At 35.5% G+C, this 24,016-nt stretch overlaps 1 protein-coding gene across 1 annotated transcript in view; it reads right to left on the minus strand.

The window, feature by feature from the left end:
• Positions 1 to 674: 674 nt before the first annotated feature.
• The window catches only part of Tmem214 (Transmembrane protein 214), a 377,130-nt gene continuing 353,788 nt past the window's right edge, over positions 675 to 24,016 (minus strand). The window contains 2 exon segments of the mRNA XM_068372549.1: positions 675 to 2,114; positions 22,477 to 22,628. Of these exon segments, the coding sequence (XP_068228650.1) occupies positions 1,970 to 2,114; positions 22,477 to 22,628 (297 nt within the window). The 3' untranslated portion in view covers positions 675 to 1,969.

Raw genomic sequence — 24,016 nt, forward strand, 5'->3', positions numbered from 1 at the left:
TTGATCGTGGATGCTTCAAATTCTTCCTCATCGATTAAGTTGAGTATCCACCCTTTTCTGTGTTGAAGAATTTTGCATCTCCACCCAATTTTCTTTTATTATGTTGCATGCTTTTATTATTCTGAAGCCGGCAGGCTTTCGGCGCCATTCATCATGTCGTCAAACACTCAGGAATCTTGTATTTATTTCGTCATTTACTTTAGGAATATATTATTTTATTATTCTAAGGTGTGGTATGTATATGGTATTCCCCAATCCTTCCTTGGTGTTTCTTTTGTGTTTTTTTATCAGCACTGGCTTAGGCCTCACAATTTCATGTTGCCAGGGCAACACAACATCAGTGAGAAAGTCCTGTGATTTTTCCTTATGAGGAGTGTTAAAAGTGTCCCATACCACTAAATTCATAAAAAAAAAAAATACTTCCAGGGAAATTGCTGAGTGATCTCCAATTAGATGATAAAAACCTACTGATGGTATAGTAAAACATCAAGTATCCAATTTCACATAGATCCTGATCCCTTTGGCCTTCTTTTCTAATTTACTTTTATTATACCTTTTGTTGCTTAATTTCTCTCTCTAAAGTATGTTTACCATAAACCTTATGAATAATACTGTAAAGTATACTTAACCTAATATATTAGCCCTTACATAAAACAGGAAAATCAACAACTAAATTTTCTGATAACTGTATTATATTTCCATTAAATAACACAGACCCCAAAAGTTATTAAAAGTAGAACAATCTTCCTTTTGGTGATTCATGCAATATAAAAATCTAAAGAAAAAACCTATTGTAGATACAGTATACTTATGGCACATAAATCATGTATTGCATAGATTCAATTGCCTTAAACTACAATATTGTACTTCTATACAATTTCTCACATTAGGAAGATCAAAGGTACCAAGGCATACAATACCCTAGATTTCTATATTGATACAAATAGTTTTCATGATCTGAAAATTACTAAAAGGAATATTAAAAGTCTTACGGTATGTTTATGGTGCCATGCCAACTGAAAAGGCAACAATTATTTCAGTGTAAAATATCACATCATCATCTTAGTGCAAATAAATATGTTTGGCAAGAAAAATATACATCAAATTCTTTACATTGCATTTCTAAGAGAATCAAATTTACATCAAGGCCCTACAGCAGTTTCCAAGTACAATAGGAGGCTAGTAAAACAAAATATATAAACACTTTCTTTCACTGTCCCACTGATGGGAAGACTGGAACCTGGTGATAAATGACCCTTGAGAAATGATTAAAATGTTATTCCTCCTATCTTCATTTGAGAAAAACCAAGAACCAGCTTTTATATACAGTACTGTACAGTATACTGTATATGCAACAAAGTAAAAACTAAATGTAAACCAACATACCCCAACCCTACAAACAAAGCCCTTGCCTACATCATATTGAATATCATGTGAACACATATCTATAAATTTTCATTACCAATACAATAGTAACTTTAAACTTTTGTTTTTTCTAACTCTCTGGATGAGACACCCAACAATTTTGGGGGAATAAGAAAGCTTGATTTTTTTTTTTATAGAGAGACTAAATTTTTCCATTTATTAACCACACATCTGATCTAATACGGTGGGGTGGAACAAACAAAATAAGAGAGGCCCCAATGCTTTTGCTGGACGGTATTTTGAATAACTCCATATACTGTACTGTACTTTGAGTAACAAGTGTAGATAGCAAGAAGAAAATATAAATAGAAATGGTACTATTTATCACATTAACTATCATAAACTAAAGTATATAAAGTACTGTATTAATAAACAACTTCTATTGTTAAATATCTGAAAAAGAAAAAAAATAACAATTACGGAATGCCGAAAATACAGTACCATGACAAACAATCTGATTTTTTTTTTTTGCTTTTGCATTATTATAAATACCTACTGCATATCAAAAAATATATAAGAATCTACCACAATATAAATATGGCTATCATAGACTAGACTTGCTAACTATGTTTTCAGTGTCTTGCTCAAAGTTGTCCATTAGGGTTGAATGAATTCTTAGGATGAGTAGCCTTAAGTATTCAATAGATCCAATGACATACTCATGAAGTCTTTCTGGTGCTAAGGCTCCTCTGAAAAAGGTAATTTAGAAACATCAACAACAACAAAAATAGCAATAAACATTAAAGGGATTTTGACGAAGGAAAAATCTATTTCTGGGGAGAGACCTGTGACGGCCAGCGAAAAAGTCCTTCTTTGTACTTTTTCTGATATAAATCTTCCAAATATACCAGAGAAAATTAAAAGCATGGAATGCAGAGGTTACAACCCTCGCGCGAGCACCTTGTTGGTGTCGTATATCTAACAAGGGCGTTTGTAAAACACTATTCACAGGCTGTCTTCCATTTAGATAATCCCTTCATCAAAGGGGGAGGGCCGTGACAAAATTTGAAAACAACTAAACAAATAAAAGTAATAATTTTTGTGGAAAAAAAGAACTATGATTAAGAAACTACTGTTATAATCATATAAAAAATTACCTTAAATTACCACGTACAACAAAAATCTGCATATCTGAATAACTCTCTTTACCCCAAGGAACATTAATTCAAAGATTATTCCCAATTTTATTTTTTGCTTCTCAATTTACTTTAAAAATGCAAAAACAAAATATTTTTCTCTAGTCATTGAAAATGTTTAAGCCCTTGCATCCAATGCTAACCTGTCTCTTAAATCTTAAGCTTGGGATTTGGACCACTGAGGAATATCTGTACATGTTATAATCTAAAAACAAATCACAGTAAATTTCTAGTAATTTTGCTGTAAAAGCTGCTATTCTTAAGCATTAACAGATACTAGTACATCTACCACTGGCACCTTTAACCAAGTTTCTTGATAATTATATTTATTGCTGTTCAATCCAGTCTATATGTATATTCTATTCAAAATACAATTGAGAAAACATAGTCAATATTCAATTTTTTTACCATTTATATTAATAAGCAATATCTCAACATAAAAAATAAGCAAGGTAAAAACATGATAATGACTAGGATACTGAAAGTGTACTTTGCAAAATAAGAAAAGAGCAACTAATTTTTCCTTTCTATATTTTTACTATTGAGCTTACCAATTATTGACACCATAAATGCCAAAGTTTTAAAGTAATTTGTATTTTTGCCAACTACAAAAACCTGAGTCCTCAGATACTACTACTACTAGAGTGTTATGGCGTCCTTTGACTGGCCAGACAGTACTACATGGGATCCTTCTCTTTAGTTACAGTTCACTTTCCCTTTGCCTACACATACATCGAATAGTTTGGCCTCTTCTTTACAGATCTCTGTCCTCACACACCTGAAAACACTGAGATTTCCAAATGATTCTTCTTCACTCAAGGGGTTAACTAATGTGCTGTAATTGCTCAATGGATACTTTCCTCTTAGTAAGGGTATAAGAGACTCTTTAGCTATAGTAAGCAGCTCTTTTAGAAGGACACTCAAAAATCAAACCATTGTTCTCTAGTCTTGGGTAGTGACATAGCCTCTGTACCATGGTCTTCCACTCTCTTGGGTTAGATTTCTCTTGCTTGAGGGTGCAATCAGGCACACTTTTCTATCTCATTTCTCTTCCTTTTGTTTCAAGTCTTTATAGTTTATATAGGAAATATTTATTCTAATGTTGTTACTGTTCTTGAAATATTTTATTTCTCCTTGTTTCCTTTTCTCACTGGGCTATTTTCCCTGTTGGGGCCCCTCGGGCTTATAGCATCCTGCTTTTACAACTATGGTTATAGCTTAGCAAATAATAATAATAGAGTACAGTATATATGATTTCAGTGAAAATGAAAACTCGCCGTTCAGAATTACACTGGTAGGCCACTTTGACATTCACCTAGGAATTGCTGGGAGGTTGAAGTGAGAAGTGTAACTTGAAAGAATCAGGTTTGTATAGTCAAGAAAAATAAACAACTACTTTTAAAATTTTGTAATTTGTTCCTACACAGATACAAACCCTCATCCTTCACTAGGAGACTTATCCTTAGGAGGGAGGAAGCTCCTATGACCAAACAGCATGTAAAACACTCGGACCCTAAGAAGTGCGCGAGTGTTGTCTCCAACCCGTCTCCTATCATCTTGAGAAAATACTCTCGGGTGATACGCTAGGTTTCTGTTTGCACACGACACTCACAGATGAACCTATCCTTATAGGATACACTGATAGAAATGTATAACAATTAAGAGTAATGAATTTACATTTCTAGCCCTCCTCCCACTTGCAAGGAAATGGACGACATACTTCTATACAAATAAAAGAATATTTACTCTGTATGGTAGCTTACCTGCATCAGTGTGTGTTCTAGAGATTAACAGCACGACTATAAAACCACAATAGAGAGGTAAGGAATAATGAAAAGGGCCACACATTTTTATTTTTACCGAGAGTTGTCACAACCACTATCCTAAGACAAGATTTTTCTCATCCTGAGTAGGAGCTACATATGCTACACCACTTGTCAAGCTGCTACCATAGGTTTTAAGGAAAACGTATTCAATGACTTGTGGATATATTGCCTCAGTGGTGGTGGTTCCGTCAAGATTGTCGGGCAATTCCCGACACGCACCTTTAACACTAGCACCACTAATAGGTTCTTCCAAAAGGCTAGTGTCGCATCAACTACTGTACTCTACCCTGACTTCGAGAAGGATCCTCGTGATTCCGAATATTACTTGAACTATCATTTTTATTTTATCATATAAAGGTACTGAATATAGTTTCGAGTAAAAAATACTTTTCTCTCATCTTTTATTTATTGTCGAGTTTAATAGCATACAGAAGTTTAGGGGTGTTTCAACCCGGTTGCCGATACACAATAATATTACAGTCTGGGTTTGCAGTGCTTGATTACAAAATTTATGAAATCATTTTTTTTTCCAATTCTTTTGGTAGTTTTTATGTAATTTGGTTTACCTTTTCATAAACAGAATACTACAACTAATTTTTCATATAGTTTTGCTCCACTTTTAGACATACCTTTTTCTAATGTCAAACACCTTCAGCAATTTGTTTTACCAGCTTCAATTACAAATTGTTGCTTAAATTTTACAGTATATTTCATTGCCATTCTTTGGTCAATCATGAAAAAGGGTAAAACGTATTAATACACAGGTAGTCACCGACTTATGATCTATGTGACTTCTGACTGTTCGACTTTCTGAACAATTTTTTTTTCACTGCGATGATGTCACAAGTATGTGGAAATAGTACACAAATAGATAAAATATTTCCTTTGAAATAATCTATTTTCCTGTATAAAAATAAACTGATTTAGCTTAGTAAGTTAGTATTTTCTTTTATTGATAATATATAGTATAGCTCCTCAATACCACACTGAAATTAAAACTAAAAGCACCCAACAGAAATGTAGATAGAATACCTAGATTTAATACAACTAAGCTTCTAGGAGATGACCACAGAGAAACCTTTGCAATTGAATGTAGGAATTGATTTGCAGTCCTAGAGACTTGAAGAGAAGAGGAGCAGACAATTAATGAAGAATGGTGTGATATTAAGAACATATATCAGTCAGTTGGTAATGAAGTTTTTGGGCATATAGTTACAAGGAAAAAGCCATGGATATCAAATGATACTTGGATACTATAAAAAGGAGACAAAGACAGAAATTGATTGTTGAAAGTCTTCGAGGAGGTAATGAAAAATATAAGGTAGAGCATGCTAAGTATTCCAGTATTGATAGTGAAGTGAAAAGAAAAACCAGGAATAACTGGAGAGAATATTTAGACAGTAAAGCAGATGAGGCTGACAAAGCTATGAATTCAGGGAGTGGCTATGGTGTAAGAATTGCCCATAAAATTATTTATGAAATCACTACTGGGGCAAAGAAGAAGAAGCATATACCCATCAAAAAGAAAGATGGATATGTTATAAAAACCAAGGATGAAGAATGGCATTGTTGAATGGAACACTTTAGTGAGGTCATGAATAGGATATATGAAGGGAATAAATTGATTGATATACCTAAAGCCGAGGAAGATCTTTATGTGTCCATGAATGAATTCAGTGTGTTTGAAGTCGAAGCTATTCTTAAAAAAAACTCAGGAGATGGAAAGCCCCTAGATATGATGGAATAACTGCTGAGATGATATTGGCTGAAAATGAAGTGACTCCCATGATAGTTACAAGATTATTTTGTAGAATGTGGCATGGAGACAAAACCTGATGAATGGGAGCTTTGGTGAAAAAAAAGATGACTGATTGCAATAATTACAGAGGCATCACACGTCAGTTGTCATGAAAATATATAGTTTTGCTTATTTATAAGGCTTTAGAGAAAGGTTGATGAAAAGCTGAGAGATGAACAAGTGGGATTTGGAAAAGTTGTACTAACCAAATTTTCTCTTTAAGACCTGTACAGCAATGTGTAGAATATAGGAATCCACTGTTGATGGCCTTTTTGGGCTCAAGCCATGTCGTCCTGATGGAAGGTTCCTATTGGTAGCTTTCTAAGGGATATTTGGCTACAGTGATATTCCCAGAGAATTGTCCTTTAGGTCCCTCTACCAAACCCAGCACTATCTTAACAGGTGTGCAGAAGTCGACTGTCTTCGCTTCATCACAGAGAACCCAAAACCTTCACCTTAGCGGTGAAAAAAAGATTTGGGATCTCTAAAGGCAGTATAGACTTCTTAGAAGAATAAAGTCCAAGTCAACCAAAAAACAATATGAATCGTCTTGGAAAAAGTGGGTTGCTTTCGTCAAAGCAAAAGGACCGAAAGAAATCTCAATAGACTTTTGTCTGTCCTTCTTTATCTACCTTCATAAACAAGGTCTGGCAGCCAACACGATAACTACGTGTAAGTCGGCTCTGACTAGACCTCTTCTAAGTGGACCTGTCGAACGAAATCTTTAACAAGATCCAAAAGGGGTGTACAAAGTCTCAATAGACCTGGCAGATGCTTACTGGCATATTCCAGTCAACCGTCCCCTCTCCTCCAACCTAGGATTCAAGCTACAGAAGAAAAAGTATGTCTTCAGAGCCATGCCCTTCGGACTAAACATAGCCCCAAGGATATTCACGAAACTTGCACACACAGTCATTCAACAACTACGCCTAGAAGGCATTCAGGTAGTAGCGTACCTGGACGACTGGCTGGTGTGGGCAGCATCCAGGACGGCTTGTCTGCAGGCATCCATGTCCCTCGACTGGAACAGATGGAACCGGATTTACCTGTTCCCTCCGACCAATCTCCTACTGAAGGTCCTCAACAGGCTGAAATCCTTCTGAGGAACGGCAGCTCTAGTGGCTCCCAAGTGGCCCAAGAGCAACTGGTTCCCTCTGGTAATGGAACTGAAGCTGAGGCTGGTCCCTCTACCGAACCCAGCACTATCTCGACAGGTGCAGAAGTTGACTGTCTTCGCTTCATCACAGAGAACCCAAAACCTTCATCTCATGATTTTCTCACCTTAGCGGTGAAGAAAAGATTTGAGATCTCAAAAGGCAGTATAGACTTCTTAGAAGAATACAAGTCCAAGTCAACCAAAAGACAAAAGTGGGTTGCTTTCGTCAAAGCAAAAGGACCGAAAGAAATCTCAATAGACTTTTGTCTGTCCTCCTTTATCCACCTTCATAAACTAGGTCTGGCAGCCAACACGATAACTACGTGTAAGTTGGCTCTGACTAGACCTCTTCCAAGCGGACCTGTCGAACGAAATCTTTAACAAGATCCCAAAGGCATGTGCTAGACTTAGGCCTGCAGCTCCTCTAAAGCCCATTTCATGGTCCTTGGACAAGGTCCTACATTATGCTTCAACAGTGAACAATGAAGATTGCTTTTCCTGTTCGCTATAGCCTCGGGGGCTAGAGTTAGTAAAATAGTGGCCCTATCCAGAAACAAGGGCCATATTCAGTTCACAGAAGTGGGAGAGCTGAATCTTTTTCCTGATCCAACCTTTCTCGCTAAAAACGAGCTACCCACTAAGAGAATCTGCCCTCTGAAGGAAGATGTCTCTCTATGTCCAGTAGAATGTCTAAAGGTCTATCTTCGAAGAACTTCAGACTTCAGGGGAGGACAGCTCTTAAAAGGAGAAACTTCAGGATCAAACTTATCCCTAAAACAACTGAGGGCAAAGCTCACCTACTTTGTTCGCTGAGTGGATCCTGACAGTACCACCCGCAGGTCACGATCCAAGAAAAATTGCTTCATCACTGAACTTTTTTCAGCATATGGACTTTGAGCGTCTTCGCTCGTACACTGGATGGAAGTCATCCAGAGTCTTTTATAAACATTATGCAAAGCAAGTGCATGAGTTGAAGCCTTATGTGGTGGTGGAAGGTAGTGTATTAAAACCTGTCGTCTAGTACTGCGATGAACAGTGAATTGATTGGGACTCTCAATTACGGTGAAAAGGTGTTGACAAATTCCAGTGTAATACTTTCTTAAGTGAGTATCACCATGGTGACACTAAAGACTGTTCAAAATATTTCAGGTGTAGAATTATATAGATAACACTCGTGCCGTGTGTACTTTACAGTGTTAATAATATCCAACATTTACAGAAAACTATATTAGAAAATTTTATTAAATTTTCAAATTCCATAGTGGCACTAATCATTTCTTCCCTTTCAGGTAGACATATTTTTTCTGTATTATGTTGCAAAAATGTATAATTCTCTTTATACATATTAATCTATATTACACATGTTATTCTATCTTTAGTCATTTATCGTGAATAAATGTCTGTTAAAGTGTAATTGCGTCTTATTTCGCCCTAGAATTAATACAAATAAAGTATAGCCAGAGTTTTCTTACTTACTTACCTAAGCAAAACCTCATATTATTATATGTTTATGGACAATAAATATAGCTGATACTTTGTTCCAACATAATATACAAACCGTGAGACTCTTGTATATCTAGTTGATGCTATGTTCGTTCATACAATATATGCAAACCTTGAGACCTATTTTCTACTATCTAGTATGACTCTTCCCTGCAGGGGACAGGAAGCCCTAACATTGTCTATGATTAGTGGTAATGCCGTATAACGGTAACGTCATATGTCTCAATGGTCTGGATGACCATAGGGAAATTTTGTCCCAAGGTTAAGGCACCTATGAAAATTCATACATACAGTACTTTCTAGTAATTCTCTGGTAAACTTCCATCAAAAAATGGATTTTGAGTGACGCGAAAAATCTATTTTTGGGTGAGATAGCCATGTCGTCCTGATGGACCCGCCCTCATTTCCCATAGAAAAAGCCTTGGCAAGATCCCTCCCAAAAATACTATATCTGTAGCACCATGCTCAATGCTACAAGGAATAAGCGCCATCTTGAATACTTGTAATAGTACGGGAGGAAGGGTAACCTTGATAACGGCTCCCCTTCTGTTTTCGCCACTCTTCCCCCTCAAAAAGAAAATGCTATTCGGGGTGAAGATTGCTATGTGTCGTATCAAGATATACGTTCCGATATTATGTGATATCCTTAAGAGAAATTTCAAGGATATTTGCGCCAGGAGTTAGAATTCTGGAGACCTACAGGTCAATTCTCTGGAAATATCACTATAGCCAAATATCCCTTAGAAAGCTACCAATAGGAACCTTCCATCAGGACGACATGGCTATCTCACCCAAAAATAGATTTTTCGCTTCGCTCAAAATCCATTTTGTGGACTATGAAAAAGCCTTTGATAGTATGCACCAGCCAATTTTGTGGAGTGTCTTGCGCTATTATGGAATTCCTCATAAATATGTAAATTTGATTAAGTCTGTTCATAAGCATAGTAAGTGCCAGGGCACCAGCCACCCGTTGAGATACTACCCCTAGAGAGTTATGTGGTCCTTTGACTGGCCAGACAGTACTGCATTGGATCCTTCTCTCTAGTTACGGTTCACTTTCCCTTTGCCTACACATACACCCAATAGTCTGGCCTATTCTTTACAGATTCTTCTCTGTCCTCATACACTTGACTACACAGATTACCAAACAATTCTTCTTCACCCAAGGGGTTAACTACTGCACTTTAATTATCCAGAGGCTACTTTCCTCTTAGTAAGGGTAGAAGAGACTCTTTAGCTATGGTAAGTAGCTCTTCTATGAGAAGGACACTCCAAAATCAAACCATTGTTCTCTAGTCTTGGGTAGTGCCATAGCCTCTGTACCACGGTCTTCCACTGTCTTGGGTTAGAGTTCTCTTGCTTGAGGGTACACTCGGGCACACTATTCTATCTTGTTTCTCTTCCTTTTTTTTGTTAAAGTTTTCATAGTTTATATAGGGAATATTTTTTTTAAAATATCATTTTTCTTAAAATATTTTATTTTTCCTTGTTTCCTCTCCTCACTGAGCAATTTTCCCTGTTGGGCCCCTGGGCTTATAGCATCTTGCTTTTCCAACTAGGGTTATAGCTTAGAAAGCAATAATAATGATAAAATAATATTAGTGGAGTTCTATTAAATGAATTTAAAGTGAACAGTGGAGTACTCCAAGGGAGTGTGTTGTCACCTATGTTGTTTATCCTCCTCATGGATTTTGTAATGCATAGAACAGTTAGAGATGGTGGAGAAGGATTGGACTAGATTGGTAATAGAAGTTAGCTGACCTAGAGTATGTGGATAACACTGTCCTTATTAGCTGAACACCACAGGATTTGCAATGCTTGCTTAACAGAATGCATGAAATATCACAGGAGGTTGGGCTCAGGATAAACAGAAGAAAGACAGAGATGATGAAAACGGAATGTGCAATAAGAGATGAAATATCATTGGAAGGAGAAAAGATTAATGAGGTAGAATCATTTAAATATTTAGGAACTATGAGTTTGATAAAAGATTGAAAAAAAGCAAACCAGAAAATGGCTGGGTTGAATAAAATTTGGAAATCAAATCACCTGAAATTACAAAGAAAAATCAGGCTATATATCAGTTTAGTGAGATCAGTGTTACTGTATGGACATGAGTCGTGGTATGACAATGAAACAATATCCAAATGATTTTTTTTAGATTTCAGAACAAAGCCCTCAGAAGAATATTGGAAGTTAAATGGCAGGACAGGATTAGAAATGAAACTATAAGAGAGATTACTCAAGTGCCATATGTGGATGAGATCATGATGAAGGGAAGATGGAGAGGTATGCTCTTCGCACTCTCCGGGAGAGATTAGTTCACAAGACTTTTAACTGGGCTCCTCAAGGCACTAGAAAAGTTGGAAGACCAAGACCTACATGGCTGAGGACTATGAAGCGTGAAGTGGGAAATGACGAAAGGAGAAGTATAGATTTAAAAGCTCAAGATTGAGATGACTGGCGAAATCTAACTGAGGCCCTTTGCTTCAATAGGCATGGGAGGAGATGATGATGATGATGATATAGTATCCATTTTCAGTAAAAAATACATTAAGAAAAGTTTTAATCTGTAAAGTTCATATCATGTCTGGTGACATCATTTTCTGGCGGGAAGCAAATGGACAATAGAGTGGTTTCCTTACTACAGGTTAAGTATCAGTATCAGTATCCCCAGTATCAATTTATCATGTAACATTACAAAGTATTTTGTAGGTCTGTATCGGTTGTTATGAGTACTACTTAGCGTAAATTTGACTCTGTGCTGGTTTTATTTCATCTCTGATAATAGATCGCTATTTATCTAATGAAAGTACTGTACACTAATAGAGCAAATACTGTATTTTCTTAGAAATATATTTACGTTCACATTATAAAAATGAAATAATTTTGCTTGGTAAGTTAGTATTTTCTTTTATTTCTTGCAAGAAAAAAGAAAAGGGTTTTAAATATTTCGCAAGTCATTCTTTGTTGAGTTCATGTCACATGTCCTGTGACGTCATATTTTTGCTGTAAAGCTCGCTGGCAAAATGATTGATTTCCTTTCGGTGTGTTACCAAGTAATCTTATTATTCCCATTATTGAAACATTGAATAACAATATCAAGTGTTTCAGTGGTCAGTTGTTATGAGAATACAGTAGTAATCCTTACAGTAAATTTAAGCAAAGAAGTCTGATGAGTCATATTTCTGGAGGAAGGCGAGTGGCAAATCAAGTGATATCCTTTCGATGCGATATGGATTAATACTAGTATTCCCATTACTAATAATAAGGGCTATAAATGAACTGTATGGAAATAGTGATATTCTAATTTATAATATATTGGTGCTCATGTAATATTCATTAGGGAGATATTTTGAATACGTTAAAAGAAATTATATACAGTAGACGATACTCCTTGTTATTCATATGTGCACATAATCGGAATACGGTAGCATGAACTTGAGATCAGCTGATGCCTCCCAAAAGTAAAACAAAAGTAATTGTTGATTATTGAAATACTCCCGAAATTGAAAAAATATAATACAAACATGCTTTAATAAATCACAATTAAACACAATAATGTCTAATGAATTGTGAAGGCTTAACAATGAACTAAAAATTAAATACTGTTGGAAGCTTTAAAAATGAACTACCCGTGCACACACAAGAGAGAGAGAGAGAACGTATTTATATGATAACTAATTATAATAGCCATAAACTAACTGTATGACAACTATGATATTCTGTAATATATTGTGCTGATGTAATATTCATCATAAAGATATTTTGAATAAGTTAAGAAATTATATAAATAATACGCCTTGTTATTCATATGTGCGTGTGTCTTGATACGGTAATGGGACCTTAACATTAGCTGATTGAAACTAAAGATTAAAGAAAAAAAAAAGTTGGTAATTGTCGATTATTAAAATGCTTCTAAAATTGAAAAGCAGAACACGAAAATGCTTCAATAGAGTATATGATATCCTATGAAACAAGAAAAAGAAATACAGTACGAAATATGACTTAGATGATTACCGAATCATGATACAGCATTATAAATCTACAGAAACTTTACATTTTACATTCGACATACATCCACATCGACTAACGACGGGTCTCTCGGTCCCTATCTCGTTCGTAAGTCAACGACTATCTGTACCAGTCATATTCTACTTCATGACACTTGTAACAACTCTGACAATATTTTACTATTGTACGAAAGTTGAAATGCAAGGAAAATGGCTGTTGTTATCCAAATTTTTGGCTCATAATAAAACAGAAGTTTTTCACTCTGTGGTAATTGTTTACTATTGTACGAAAGTTGAAATGCAAGGAAAACAGATGTTGTTATCCAAATTTGTGGTTCATAATAAAACAGCTGTTTTTCATTCTGCTGTTTCTAACTGTATGAGTTTTTAACCCTCTTCTCTTATGATTCGATGGCGCAACGACGGGTAAAAATACTTATAGCACTAAGTGATCCGATAATGTGAATTATCGCGTTGCACACAACTTATTTTGGGGGGAAATTTGGCATAAATATGCGTGTCACTCGAGGCGACAAAGCTCAAACCACAAGTGGGAAGGTGGTTGAGGGACATGTGGAACCTAAAAGAAAATCGGTAGTAGCAGCATATGCATGGCAGGCCTATGCTGATTTCCAATGTGACAATTATTTCAATTTATGCTTAGAAAAATTATGCTAGGCAAGTTTGTGTGCATGTAAATAATTGCAATACAGTATACATGTCTCATACACGATTAGAAAGTCCAATCTTTGTACTTTTTCATGGTTTAACAAATAATATAAAAGCATTAATGCTTCTCTACATGTTATCATAAAAATATCTACAACAAAAATGAAAAATTTACTGTTATCTAATGGTAAAGTGCTCAATTTTTTTCAACAATGAATATTTTTCATTCATTAATTTTATTGCAAATTTATTTGGCTTTACAGTGATGTCTTTAATTTTTCCTTATCATTTTTTATTACATCGTAACAATGAAAATCAACAACATAAGTCTGTGGGAAAATCTGAAATTTTCCCTACAAAAAAAAGTTATCTATTCATTTACACCTCACTTACTATTACATTTATTAGAGAGATGTTACATCTACAATTCTATACAATTTGCATATTCTAAAAAAAATCCTCAAACATACTGTATTTCCCATGTTATAAGATGCTACAAGTGATAAGACGCACCCTTAAATTAGCAAAGCAGATTTTGGAAAAAAAGAAATTGAGAATTTTACAAGCTATCTTAGTAGCAAATTCTAGTCAGCGACTCGTGTGATTTTTGTCTAGTACAGTAAATTTTCATATTTTGGGTGTATTAGGAAATGTTCAAGTTAAAATTAATTAGCTGCATGCCGGTTATCCAAATTTTATTATATATTCATATAAGAAACCACTAAACCAGTTGTACTTGCTACTACAACTACACGTTGAGTGTTCTAAGTGTTGTTCACCTGAAAGCTCGCCACCCATTGAGATACTACCGCTAGAGTGTTATGAGGTCCTTTGACTGGCCAGACATTACTACATGGGATCCTCCTCTCTGGTTACGGTTCACATTCCCTTTGCCTACACATACACCAAATAATCTGGCCAATTCTTTAGATTCTCCTCTGTCCTCATACACCTGACAACACTAAGATTACCAAACAATTCTTCTTCACCCTAGGGGTTAACTACTGCACTGTAATTGCTTAGTGGCTACTTTCCTCTTGGTAAGGGTAGAAGAGACTCGTTAGCTATGGTAAGCAGCTCTTCTAGGAGAAGGTCACTTCAAAATCAAATCATTGTTCTCTAGTCATGGGTAGTGCCATAGCCTGTGCCATGGTCTTCCACTAACTTGGGCTAGAGTTCTCTTGCTTGAGGGTACACTTGGGCACACTATTCTATCTTATTTCTCTTCCTCTTATTTTGTTAAAGTTTTTATAGTTTATATATGAAATATTTATTTTAACTGTTCTTAAAATATTTTATTTTAATTGTTAATTACTTCTCTCATTTCGTAGTTTCCTTTCCTCACTGGGCTATTTTCCCTGTTGGAGCCTCTGGGCTTATAGCAACCTGTTTTTCCAACTAGGGTTGTAGCTTAGCAATTAGTAATAATAATAATAATAATAATAGTAATAATAATAGTAATAACAACTATGGTACGCAGCTCTTCTAGAAGAAGGACATGCCAAATCAAACCATTGTTCTCTAGTCTTAGGTAGTGCCATGGCCTCTGTACCATGGTCTTCCACTGTCTTGGGTTAGAGTTCTCTTGCTTGAGAGTACACTAAGGCACACTATTCAATCTAGTTTCTCTTCCTTTTGTTTTTTTTAAAGTGTTTATAGTTTATATAGGAAAATATTTATTGTAATGTTCTTGTTCTTAAAATATTTAATTTTTCCTTATTTCCTTTCCTCACTGGGCTATTTTCCCTGTTGGGGTCCCTGGGCTTATAGCATCTTGCTTTTCCAACTAGAGTTGTAGCTTGGCAAGTAATAATAATAATAATAATAATAATAATAATAATAATAATAGAGGCAAAATTCCAGTAATATTTCCCAAATTCCACATATAACCTACACATTTTCACACAAAATTAATTATTCATCAAAGAACTCTTTAGAAATTCCTCTAGGTGAAATGGTATGTGTGACTCTAGGTTTAGTTACTTTTCTGCTAACTTGGTAACACTGCACTTAACCAACAGTGAGATGATTTTTCCAACGGTCTGTTTGTATTAGTTGGAAGTCAGGTAACAGTCATTATCAAAGTATTGCTTTACTACAAAATATCAACAAAAGAGAAAATAGATAAATACTGCACAAACAACCATGTCAAAACGTTGTCTTGCTAGTTGGTATGTTTGCTTGTAAAAAGGGTTGGAGTGTCATCAGTTGATTACCAAAACAACCAAACAACTTGCTAATGTACTTCATCAAACGAAGTGAAATATGAAAATAAAATTATTTATTTCCTATGAAGGGTAATTGTACTGAAGGTTTATATTTTAGGGTCAGGTATGTTTGAGTGCTTGTATGTCATTAGTTGGGTGTTAAGGTGTGTGAGGGTTGTCAAACTCCCCTATAGAACTTTTTTTTAGTGTTAAGATGCAGGGTGATATTGGGGGGAACTTTTTAGGGAAAAAAAGGTGCGTCTCATGACACGGGAAATACGGTAATTATTATAATTTTCATGAATACAGAAAAAAAGAATTTTTTTTTTTTAACTTTACATTCAACAGATTTTAAAAATATTTTTTAGCATTCCAGTTATGATTTTACATAAGTATAAAGTTCAATCATGCAAATATGATGCAACAAACCAAAAGCCTTAATTTTATAGTTTGGAGGTATTGATTTAAAAATAAAAAACTTTTGTTCGTGAACTTAATTTTTCGACTAGGTCCATACGCGTTGTACCTCACCAAGACTGTCGTAAGGGCATAAGCACCAAAGGAATAATTATACTTTTATCATTCTCTTATGATTTTTCAACTATTGAAATAAAAGTTGAGCTAAAGAGATGAAGAAAAAGAGGTTAGTTTATCATAATTTGGTCTAAAAAAAAGAAAGTCGCATAATACACGAGATAGCATATAAAAAATAATTTTTGGGGGGTTGCAAAATATGCGAGATTCAAAAGTCAACACTTTTTCCTCTCTTTTAAATTGTTTTTAAGAAATTTACATTATTTTCCTTCTATAGTTTACCATCTCTGTGAATTGTTTGTGGTCACTTCGGATATTTAATGAGGATCTTATACAATGGCCCTTTAGATTATCTGGCAATAGAAAAGTCTCACGGGTACTGGTTAAAAGGATTTCTACCGTATTTGTAAATGAATGCGTAAAAAATGTAAATACGTTGTATTTCTGTGTATAGGACAACATTTATTAGACGAGGTCATAAATTAAGATAGATATAAATCAACTTCTCTCTTATCTGTAGTATAAGATGACTGGTAAATTGCAAAATCATCTGTTTATAGGCTAGGTTTTGATTGCGTAGAGATTATATTATAAACATTGTTACTCTATCATTAGAAATTTAAAGTAAATGAAATAAAATGGATTCTATATCATATTTTTCCAACAAACAATGTCCAAGAGGGAAATCATCGTTTTGTTTACGTTTCACCGCTAAACACAACAAACGAAAGGCTGAACAAACAAATGCATTTACACAAGCTGATAACTAATGATGATAACTTTTAGTAAACAATGAAAACTATGGTAGTCTCTAACATAATGGTATTTTGGCAAAATTTAAATGATGTTTTGAATAAGTTTGGAAATTATTTTAAAAAAATACTATAGGTCATTTATATGTGCGCTTATCCTTGACAGCAGTAGCTTGAAATCGGCTGACAATGTTCAAATTTTCCCAGTTAGGCTTGCCTTTTAAAAAGTAGATTACATTGACATGGAATTACAGTATTCCTAGAATAGACTATTCAATAACAAGATGCTTTATCACATTTATGTAAATAAATACACAGTAATTAATATGAATATCATGGAACTACATACTTCTTCTTATGGTGACCCTTAAACTACCACCCGAATATGACTAGTTATCTGGATCTGGTTCATTATCGCAAGATTCTACTGTATACCTTCAACTAACCAAGAGAGCACAGGATTTCATTGAATTCTAAAGACCAAGAAAGTGGCGAGAAACATCTGTTAGGTAAATGGAAACCTCTAATCTCCTTTATTGCCACCAGAACAGCTGAGGGTATTTCTATGAAAAAATTTGCAAGAATTGCTAACATATTTGATAATCAAGATAACCAGAACTTGTTTCCAAACGTCTAACAATTTGGTGACAAGATACTTGTTGTAAATACCCTGAAAACTGTTACTAACATTTTAATAAGACTAGATTAAAAAATTTGATCCTTTATTGTATTTTCTAGTTACCTTGGATTGGCTTCTTGGACAAGTGAAAATTGGGAGATAGAAAATTCTGGGAACTTTGACTAAAGCCCACACCTATGAATCTAAAAGAAGCATCTCTTAGCAACCCTATCCTGATAAAATGGAGAAAACTTTTCTCTCTTGATTCACATTACACTACACGACTGATTCTCAATAAGGGATCCTTTCATATTAATCTTGATTTTGCCCCGTTCTTTTGCCAAAGGAAACTCATGATTTCACCACGTTTGCATCTCTAACTTCCCCTGTCCTTCAACTATGAAGAAATATAACAAATTTGTAAGTAATTTGTATTTTTCCTAACATACAAACCTGGAGCTATATATAGGGGTATACTTTCGGCGTAGCTCAAAGACGAGCTACTTCCGACCAATCACGTATCAGGAACCTTTCCGAGCTAAAAGGGCACCCCTGTGAGTCGGTGCAAATATGCACCGCTAAAAAAACAGACTATAGTTGTCCGAAACAAGTTTTTGGTGACGGAAGTATTGTAATAAAGAAAAAATTAATTCTTATTTTTGTTTTACTTAAAACACACAACTACAGTGTAAGATTATACTGAGCATATTATATGCTGTTAAGCTAATCCTTCCTAATTACTATGTTGGTAGAAAAATTTATTACCAGTACAAATATGGAAAATTCTAGGTTTCGGAGCATTAGGCTAGCTTACCAACAGGTTCACACAACAGAGCCCGAGTACAGTACAATACAGTACATAAAGATAGAATCACCAGTAAATACTCTTATTTTACGGGAACATAAAACTACAACATACACTGTAATTAAAATTAGTATATTATATAATTTTAAGTCAATCCTTCCAACAACTAAACTATTAATGAACACTATGCAATTAGAACACCCTAACAACAACACAACAGAGGTTGAGAAAATAAATATTTTCATAATTCCAAAAGTGTCTCTCGTGTAATGGGCGAACCCTGACTTTTTTCATCCAAAACTAGTTTTAAAATTTTACCCTTTACACAATAATATGGGGTATTCACTATCGCACTATGGTTGAAATGCAAGCAAAAAGCTGCCATTCGATTCTAGTGTTCATAACAGAATCGCTGTATTTTGTTTGGTTGTTATTGTGTCTGTTTGAATTTACAAATGATTAAGACGTAACTATCGATACTTTTATCATTCTCTTTTACTCTTAACTTATTGAACAAGAAGAGGACATATAAAACGGAGTAAAGACAGTTAGTCTATTGTAATTTGGTTTCTCAAATAAAGGAACAAGATACATGATAAAAATCATATTTTATGGGTGAAAATTCGTGGGTCGCAGGTCGCACTATTCCCGACATAGGCAACATTTGTTTTAGTACTGTAGACTTGTGTGTAACCCTCTCTCTATAAGAGTACAATGGCTTGAAGAAGTACATGCAATGTAAAGCTTCATAATGGGAATGTGTCTGCTTTTAACAGTACATTTTATGATTTTATTAATATATCTTCATGGTTTTTAGCTCAACTTTATGTTTACAGTGTAGTGTTATTTTCCTATTTCTAATGCTTAATTTCACATTTTAATGTGCTTTCTAACATTATTTGGTGATTTTTACCAATAAATTTTACATATTGACTTTCATTCGTCACCTATTTCTAACTAAATCTCACATTTTGACTTATATTCTTTGCCGAATGTTGATTCGATACTGTTAAATATTGTTTAGTGATTTTTAATACTAAATTTTACATGACTTGTGCTTTTGAACATTACTCTGAACAGTATTTGGTGATTTCTAACAAATTTTCACGTTCCAAATTGCATTGAGTGACAATTTTTCTTGGTTACAAAATTTTGGTGTCAGATTTCGTGTTTTCGGATCGGAAGAAAGTCGCAAATACCAAAGACATGTATAACAAAAGTTCAGTGTATTAACATGGAGAGAGAAAAAAAAAAAAAAAAAAAGAGAGAGAGAGAGAGATCTTTCTCCATACTTCAGAATGAGATACATGGAAACATAACGTGAAATTTGCCTACTCTCTTCGTGGAGGTTAATGCGAAGAGAAAAAGTTTTTTCAAGAATGAGGTCCTTATCCAACGCTTGTACTGTAGTAGTGGTTCATATGGAGCCCTTCTATAGGACCAGACTCTAGTTACAACACACACGGGTAGTTCAAGTTTCTTTGTCGGGAAAAACTGATCGAAGCTCATCAACACGGACAACTCCCATGATGAGGAAAGGTCCAAGCCCTTCAGTCGGAAGACCTGGCGCAAGGCTGAGTGATAGCTTTTCCCCACTGAGAGTGAAAGGAGCTTCTCCCAGCAAAGGTAGACGAGAATATCTGCTATCAATTTCAGAGGCTTCAACCGGAGAGTTACCCTTTTTGCAGCAAAAACCACAGAAAATTGCCCACTTCACTTAATAACCTGCTGCAGTGGATTTCCTGGGATATCCACACAGTGACCTGAAAAAAAGCCTTCCTCGGAGGAAATTTTGGTTAGTCTCCAACCGTGAAGAAAGGGATGTCAGTGAGGTGTGGAATCTCTGCATGTAAGGTTGGCAAACCTGATTGGGCCATAGGGGAAGTTCCCTTGGAACCATTGTTAGGAGCAACAGTAGGTCTGTGAACTATTCTACTTGTGGCCATTTGGAAGCCACCAGGGTCATCCTGAGATCTGGTGTAATCAGCACTCTGTTAATTTCCTTTCGTATTAGGCAATTAAAAAATGCGTAAGCATCATTGTTGTCCCACAGGTGTTGGAAGACATTTTCTAGAGCTCGTGTGATAAATGCGCCCTAATATCCAGCAGATTACTTTCATTATCGATCTCTTTGGGAGCTATCCACAATTGCTTAATCGGTGGCGCACTGTATGGTAAGCGTGCTCTATGAGGGCGAATCGGTGAACATGATGCTCGTAAAGAGTAGTCACTCATAAGAAATTGTAAAGGCTGAATGTATAGCACAATCACTGGAGAGCACGGTGATGGTGCGCTAACATTTGAGTGCATTCTCCATTTCCCTAAGACCGCTATTCATTCAACTGAGGCATGTGAACAATTGAGCGACTTCTTTGTGCACGAAGGGGAGAGAGCACTAGCAGCTCGTGTTCTAAAGTCAATAAAAGCGTTTGTTAAGGTAAAAGCAATGACCACACTTGTATAGGTGAGTGATGAGAGCACCTGTCTTGGTGCTTGTAATTGTAGAGGTGAGCGCGTCAAGTGACTGTATAGGGGAGCACAATGAGCTCTTCTTTAAGGGTGAGCACTAGTGTGTTTCCAATGGTTGGGGAACTTTGTCCATTGTGTGAGCGCCATCTTGTGAGGGCATGGGAAAATGGTTGTGAGCGTTCATGAGCATGCTCTCATATTGTATTCCTCTGTATTCATTGTGGATACAGGGAAATTCACCATAGAAGGAGAGGTTGAATAAATTGGACTATTCAAGAAAGGGTTCCGAGGTTGTTTTTCCTTCAAATATGTCATTGTCAGTATCACCCTGTTCTGGTTCTGAGACTAGGCAAATTGGGTGGGTCTACATCTGGTATTTTTTCTACTTGCTTGGCAGGTGAGGAAGGTCCCTGCTTATTACCCAGGTCTTATAGCAATTTATGTGTCGATGGGACAATTTCTAGGCCTAAGGAAGGGCAAAGTGTTCTTATGGTCATTTCCTCAGCATTCTAAGTAATTGCCAGAGGCTTACTATTACAAGAAGTGTGAGGTATCGCTACTTCACCTGGGGAGGCTGCTATCACGGTTTCTTTTATAGTCTGCCCGATGGGTGTATCATTATCGCCATCATCCTTCTTTGTCATTACTGAAAGAAGGAAGAAAGCCAATGGATTTCCTTGATTTTGAGGAAGATCCTGAAGTAATTGATCTGTTTCGGATTCTTCTTCCTTTCTTCCCATATTCTATCAAATGCTCTGACGGCCTATCTCTAAGCTCATTGTCGGGGGAAGACTAAGAACAATCATGCACCCTGCAAGAGGAGCATAAAAGAAGGGGATCCACATGAATCCTGCTCATAAAAGTTCCACACTTCTGTCTGGCAGCTCCAGGGCAGGCATGCATGTCCGCTCAAGGTTTCTTCATCACCATACACACTTTCATTGAAAATAGAAAGAAAAAAGTTAAACAACCAATGAGAAAGCACCAAGAGTATGTCTGTATACCTTGGGTTCTGAAGTCAAAGTGATGATGTGGTGTGCTGGTGAGGGGGATGGGCTTCCCCTACCTCCCACCAGTAACCACTAACATAGCTTATCAAAATTTGAATATCCGAATTCTGGCCAAGCTGAAATCATACTCCTATTAATGGACACAGGTTTGTATCGATACTTAATTCACCATCACCCTTCCCTTGCAAAGGGGATGCATCTAATACCCACATTTCATGGGTGGAAAATCCAAGATTGCTAATTTAGTCTAGTCTATTTCTTTAAGACCAAATAGACTATATATTCTTATAAAGGTAATTCAATCAATATTTCATTCAATCTCATACTTGTGCCATGTTGTGACACTCTTTTCAAGTAAAAATATACTGTACAAAAACACAAAGCTAAGAATACGAGAAAAATTAAGGTTATGAGGGTGCAAGGAAATTAGCAATATGCAAAAGTTAATGCTGGTGTGAATGATAAAAGAATATACTGATAGTGGTTAATTTTTATATGTATTAGAGAGTAGACATAAAAGCTGATGGCATGATGAGAATTCTTTTTTTACTCACATAAGGACTTTAGTAGATACGTAGTTGTGAACTTCCAAGAAATATGGCATGGCAGCATCCTTCACTGCTATCACTGTAGTATTACCATACTGAAGCATAGTATTCGTATAATATATAACTGATGTACTTAAACCTGGTAAACGCTTTTCAATCTGAGAAAGAAATTTATAATGATAACTTTCAAAAAATTCCTATCATATTATTTCAATACTACCCGATGTTCATTGCTTTTCCTCCTCTGGATGTACAGATTCAACCACCTACTCTAAAAAGAAAAATACCATACCAAAGTTAAATCTCCCAACCTTCTACATTCGTATACCCATTCATGCAGCTATCCCTCACAATGTTGGCAACCTGGCCCTTAGTTCTAGCAGTCCATTCTATGTCAAAAATACAGCAGCTACCCTAAAACAGCCTCTTATCACAATAGTTGTGGAGGAGAGGGATACATTAATACATAAAACCTTTTCATATATCTAAAAATTAATTTCATCATAAAAATCAATATACCGTATTTCCCGAGTCATAAGACGCTACAAGTGGTAGGACGGTGCATCCTACTATTTAAATTGGCGGATTAGTTTTTGGAAAAAAATTGAGGACTTTACAAGCTATCTTTGCAGTAATTCCTAGTCAGTGACTCTGGCACAGTAAATTTTCATATCATGAAATGTTTTAGCTATTATTAATAATCTGCATGCCAGTTATCCCAATTTTATGACATATCCATATGTATTCTATAGACATTGCATATAAGAAACCACTAAAGCAGTCGTGGTAGCCACCACATCTACGTTTAGTGTTTGGTGTTTCAAGTGTTTTTTACATGAAAGCAGTGTTGCCAAATGTTATTAATCAAAGTTTGGTAAAGAAGTAATATTTCCTAAATTCCTCATTTAGGATGCACATTTTCACCCACATTTAATTATTGATGGAAAAAGTCTAGAAATTTCTCTTGGTGAAATACCTTTGCTAATGAATGTATGACTTATAGGTCTGGTCAGTTTCTGCTAACTTGGTAACAATGCACTCAACTAACAGTAAGATGGTTTTTTTCAAGGTCGTATTCAGAAACTGTCTGTTTTATATAATTTCAGAACTCAGGCAACAAAGTCATTATCAAAATATTGCTACATCACAAAATATGAGAAAATAGATAAATACTGCATAAACAACAAATTTGCCAAAGCATCGTCTACATATTTCCTTGTAAAAAGGAGTTGGCGAGTCATCATCAGCTGATTACTAAAACAAACAAATAACTTGCTATTGTACTTCATTAAACAAAGTGCTTGATGATGATAAATTTATTTATTAGATATGAATGATGGCTTATACAAAGCTTTCCTCATGTCCCAATTCCAACAAATTAGTTTCCTGACAATGAGGTTCTCTATGATAAAAGACCTGATGGCAACCCAGATAATGAACTACCAAAGAAAAACCATGCTTATATGCTGAAGAACTGAAGACAACATAGACCTTCAGCTTTTGATGCATTGCAGAAAATTGCTGCTTCGAACAGAGGAACCTGAAA

Source organism: Palaemon carinicauda, chromosome 4 (assembly GCF_036898095.1).
Source record: "Palaemon carinicauda isolate YSFRI2023 chromosome 4, ASM3689809v2, whole genome shotgun sequence".
Lineage (NCBI taxonomy): Eukaryota > Metazoa > Arthropoda > Malacostraca > Decapoda > Palaemonidae > Palaemon > Palaemon carinicauda.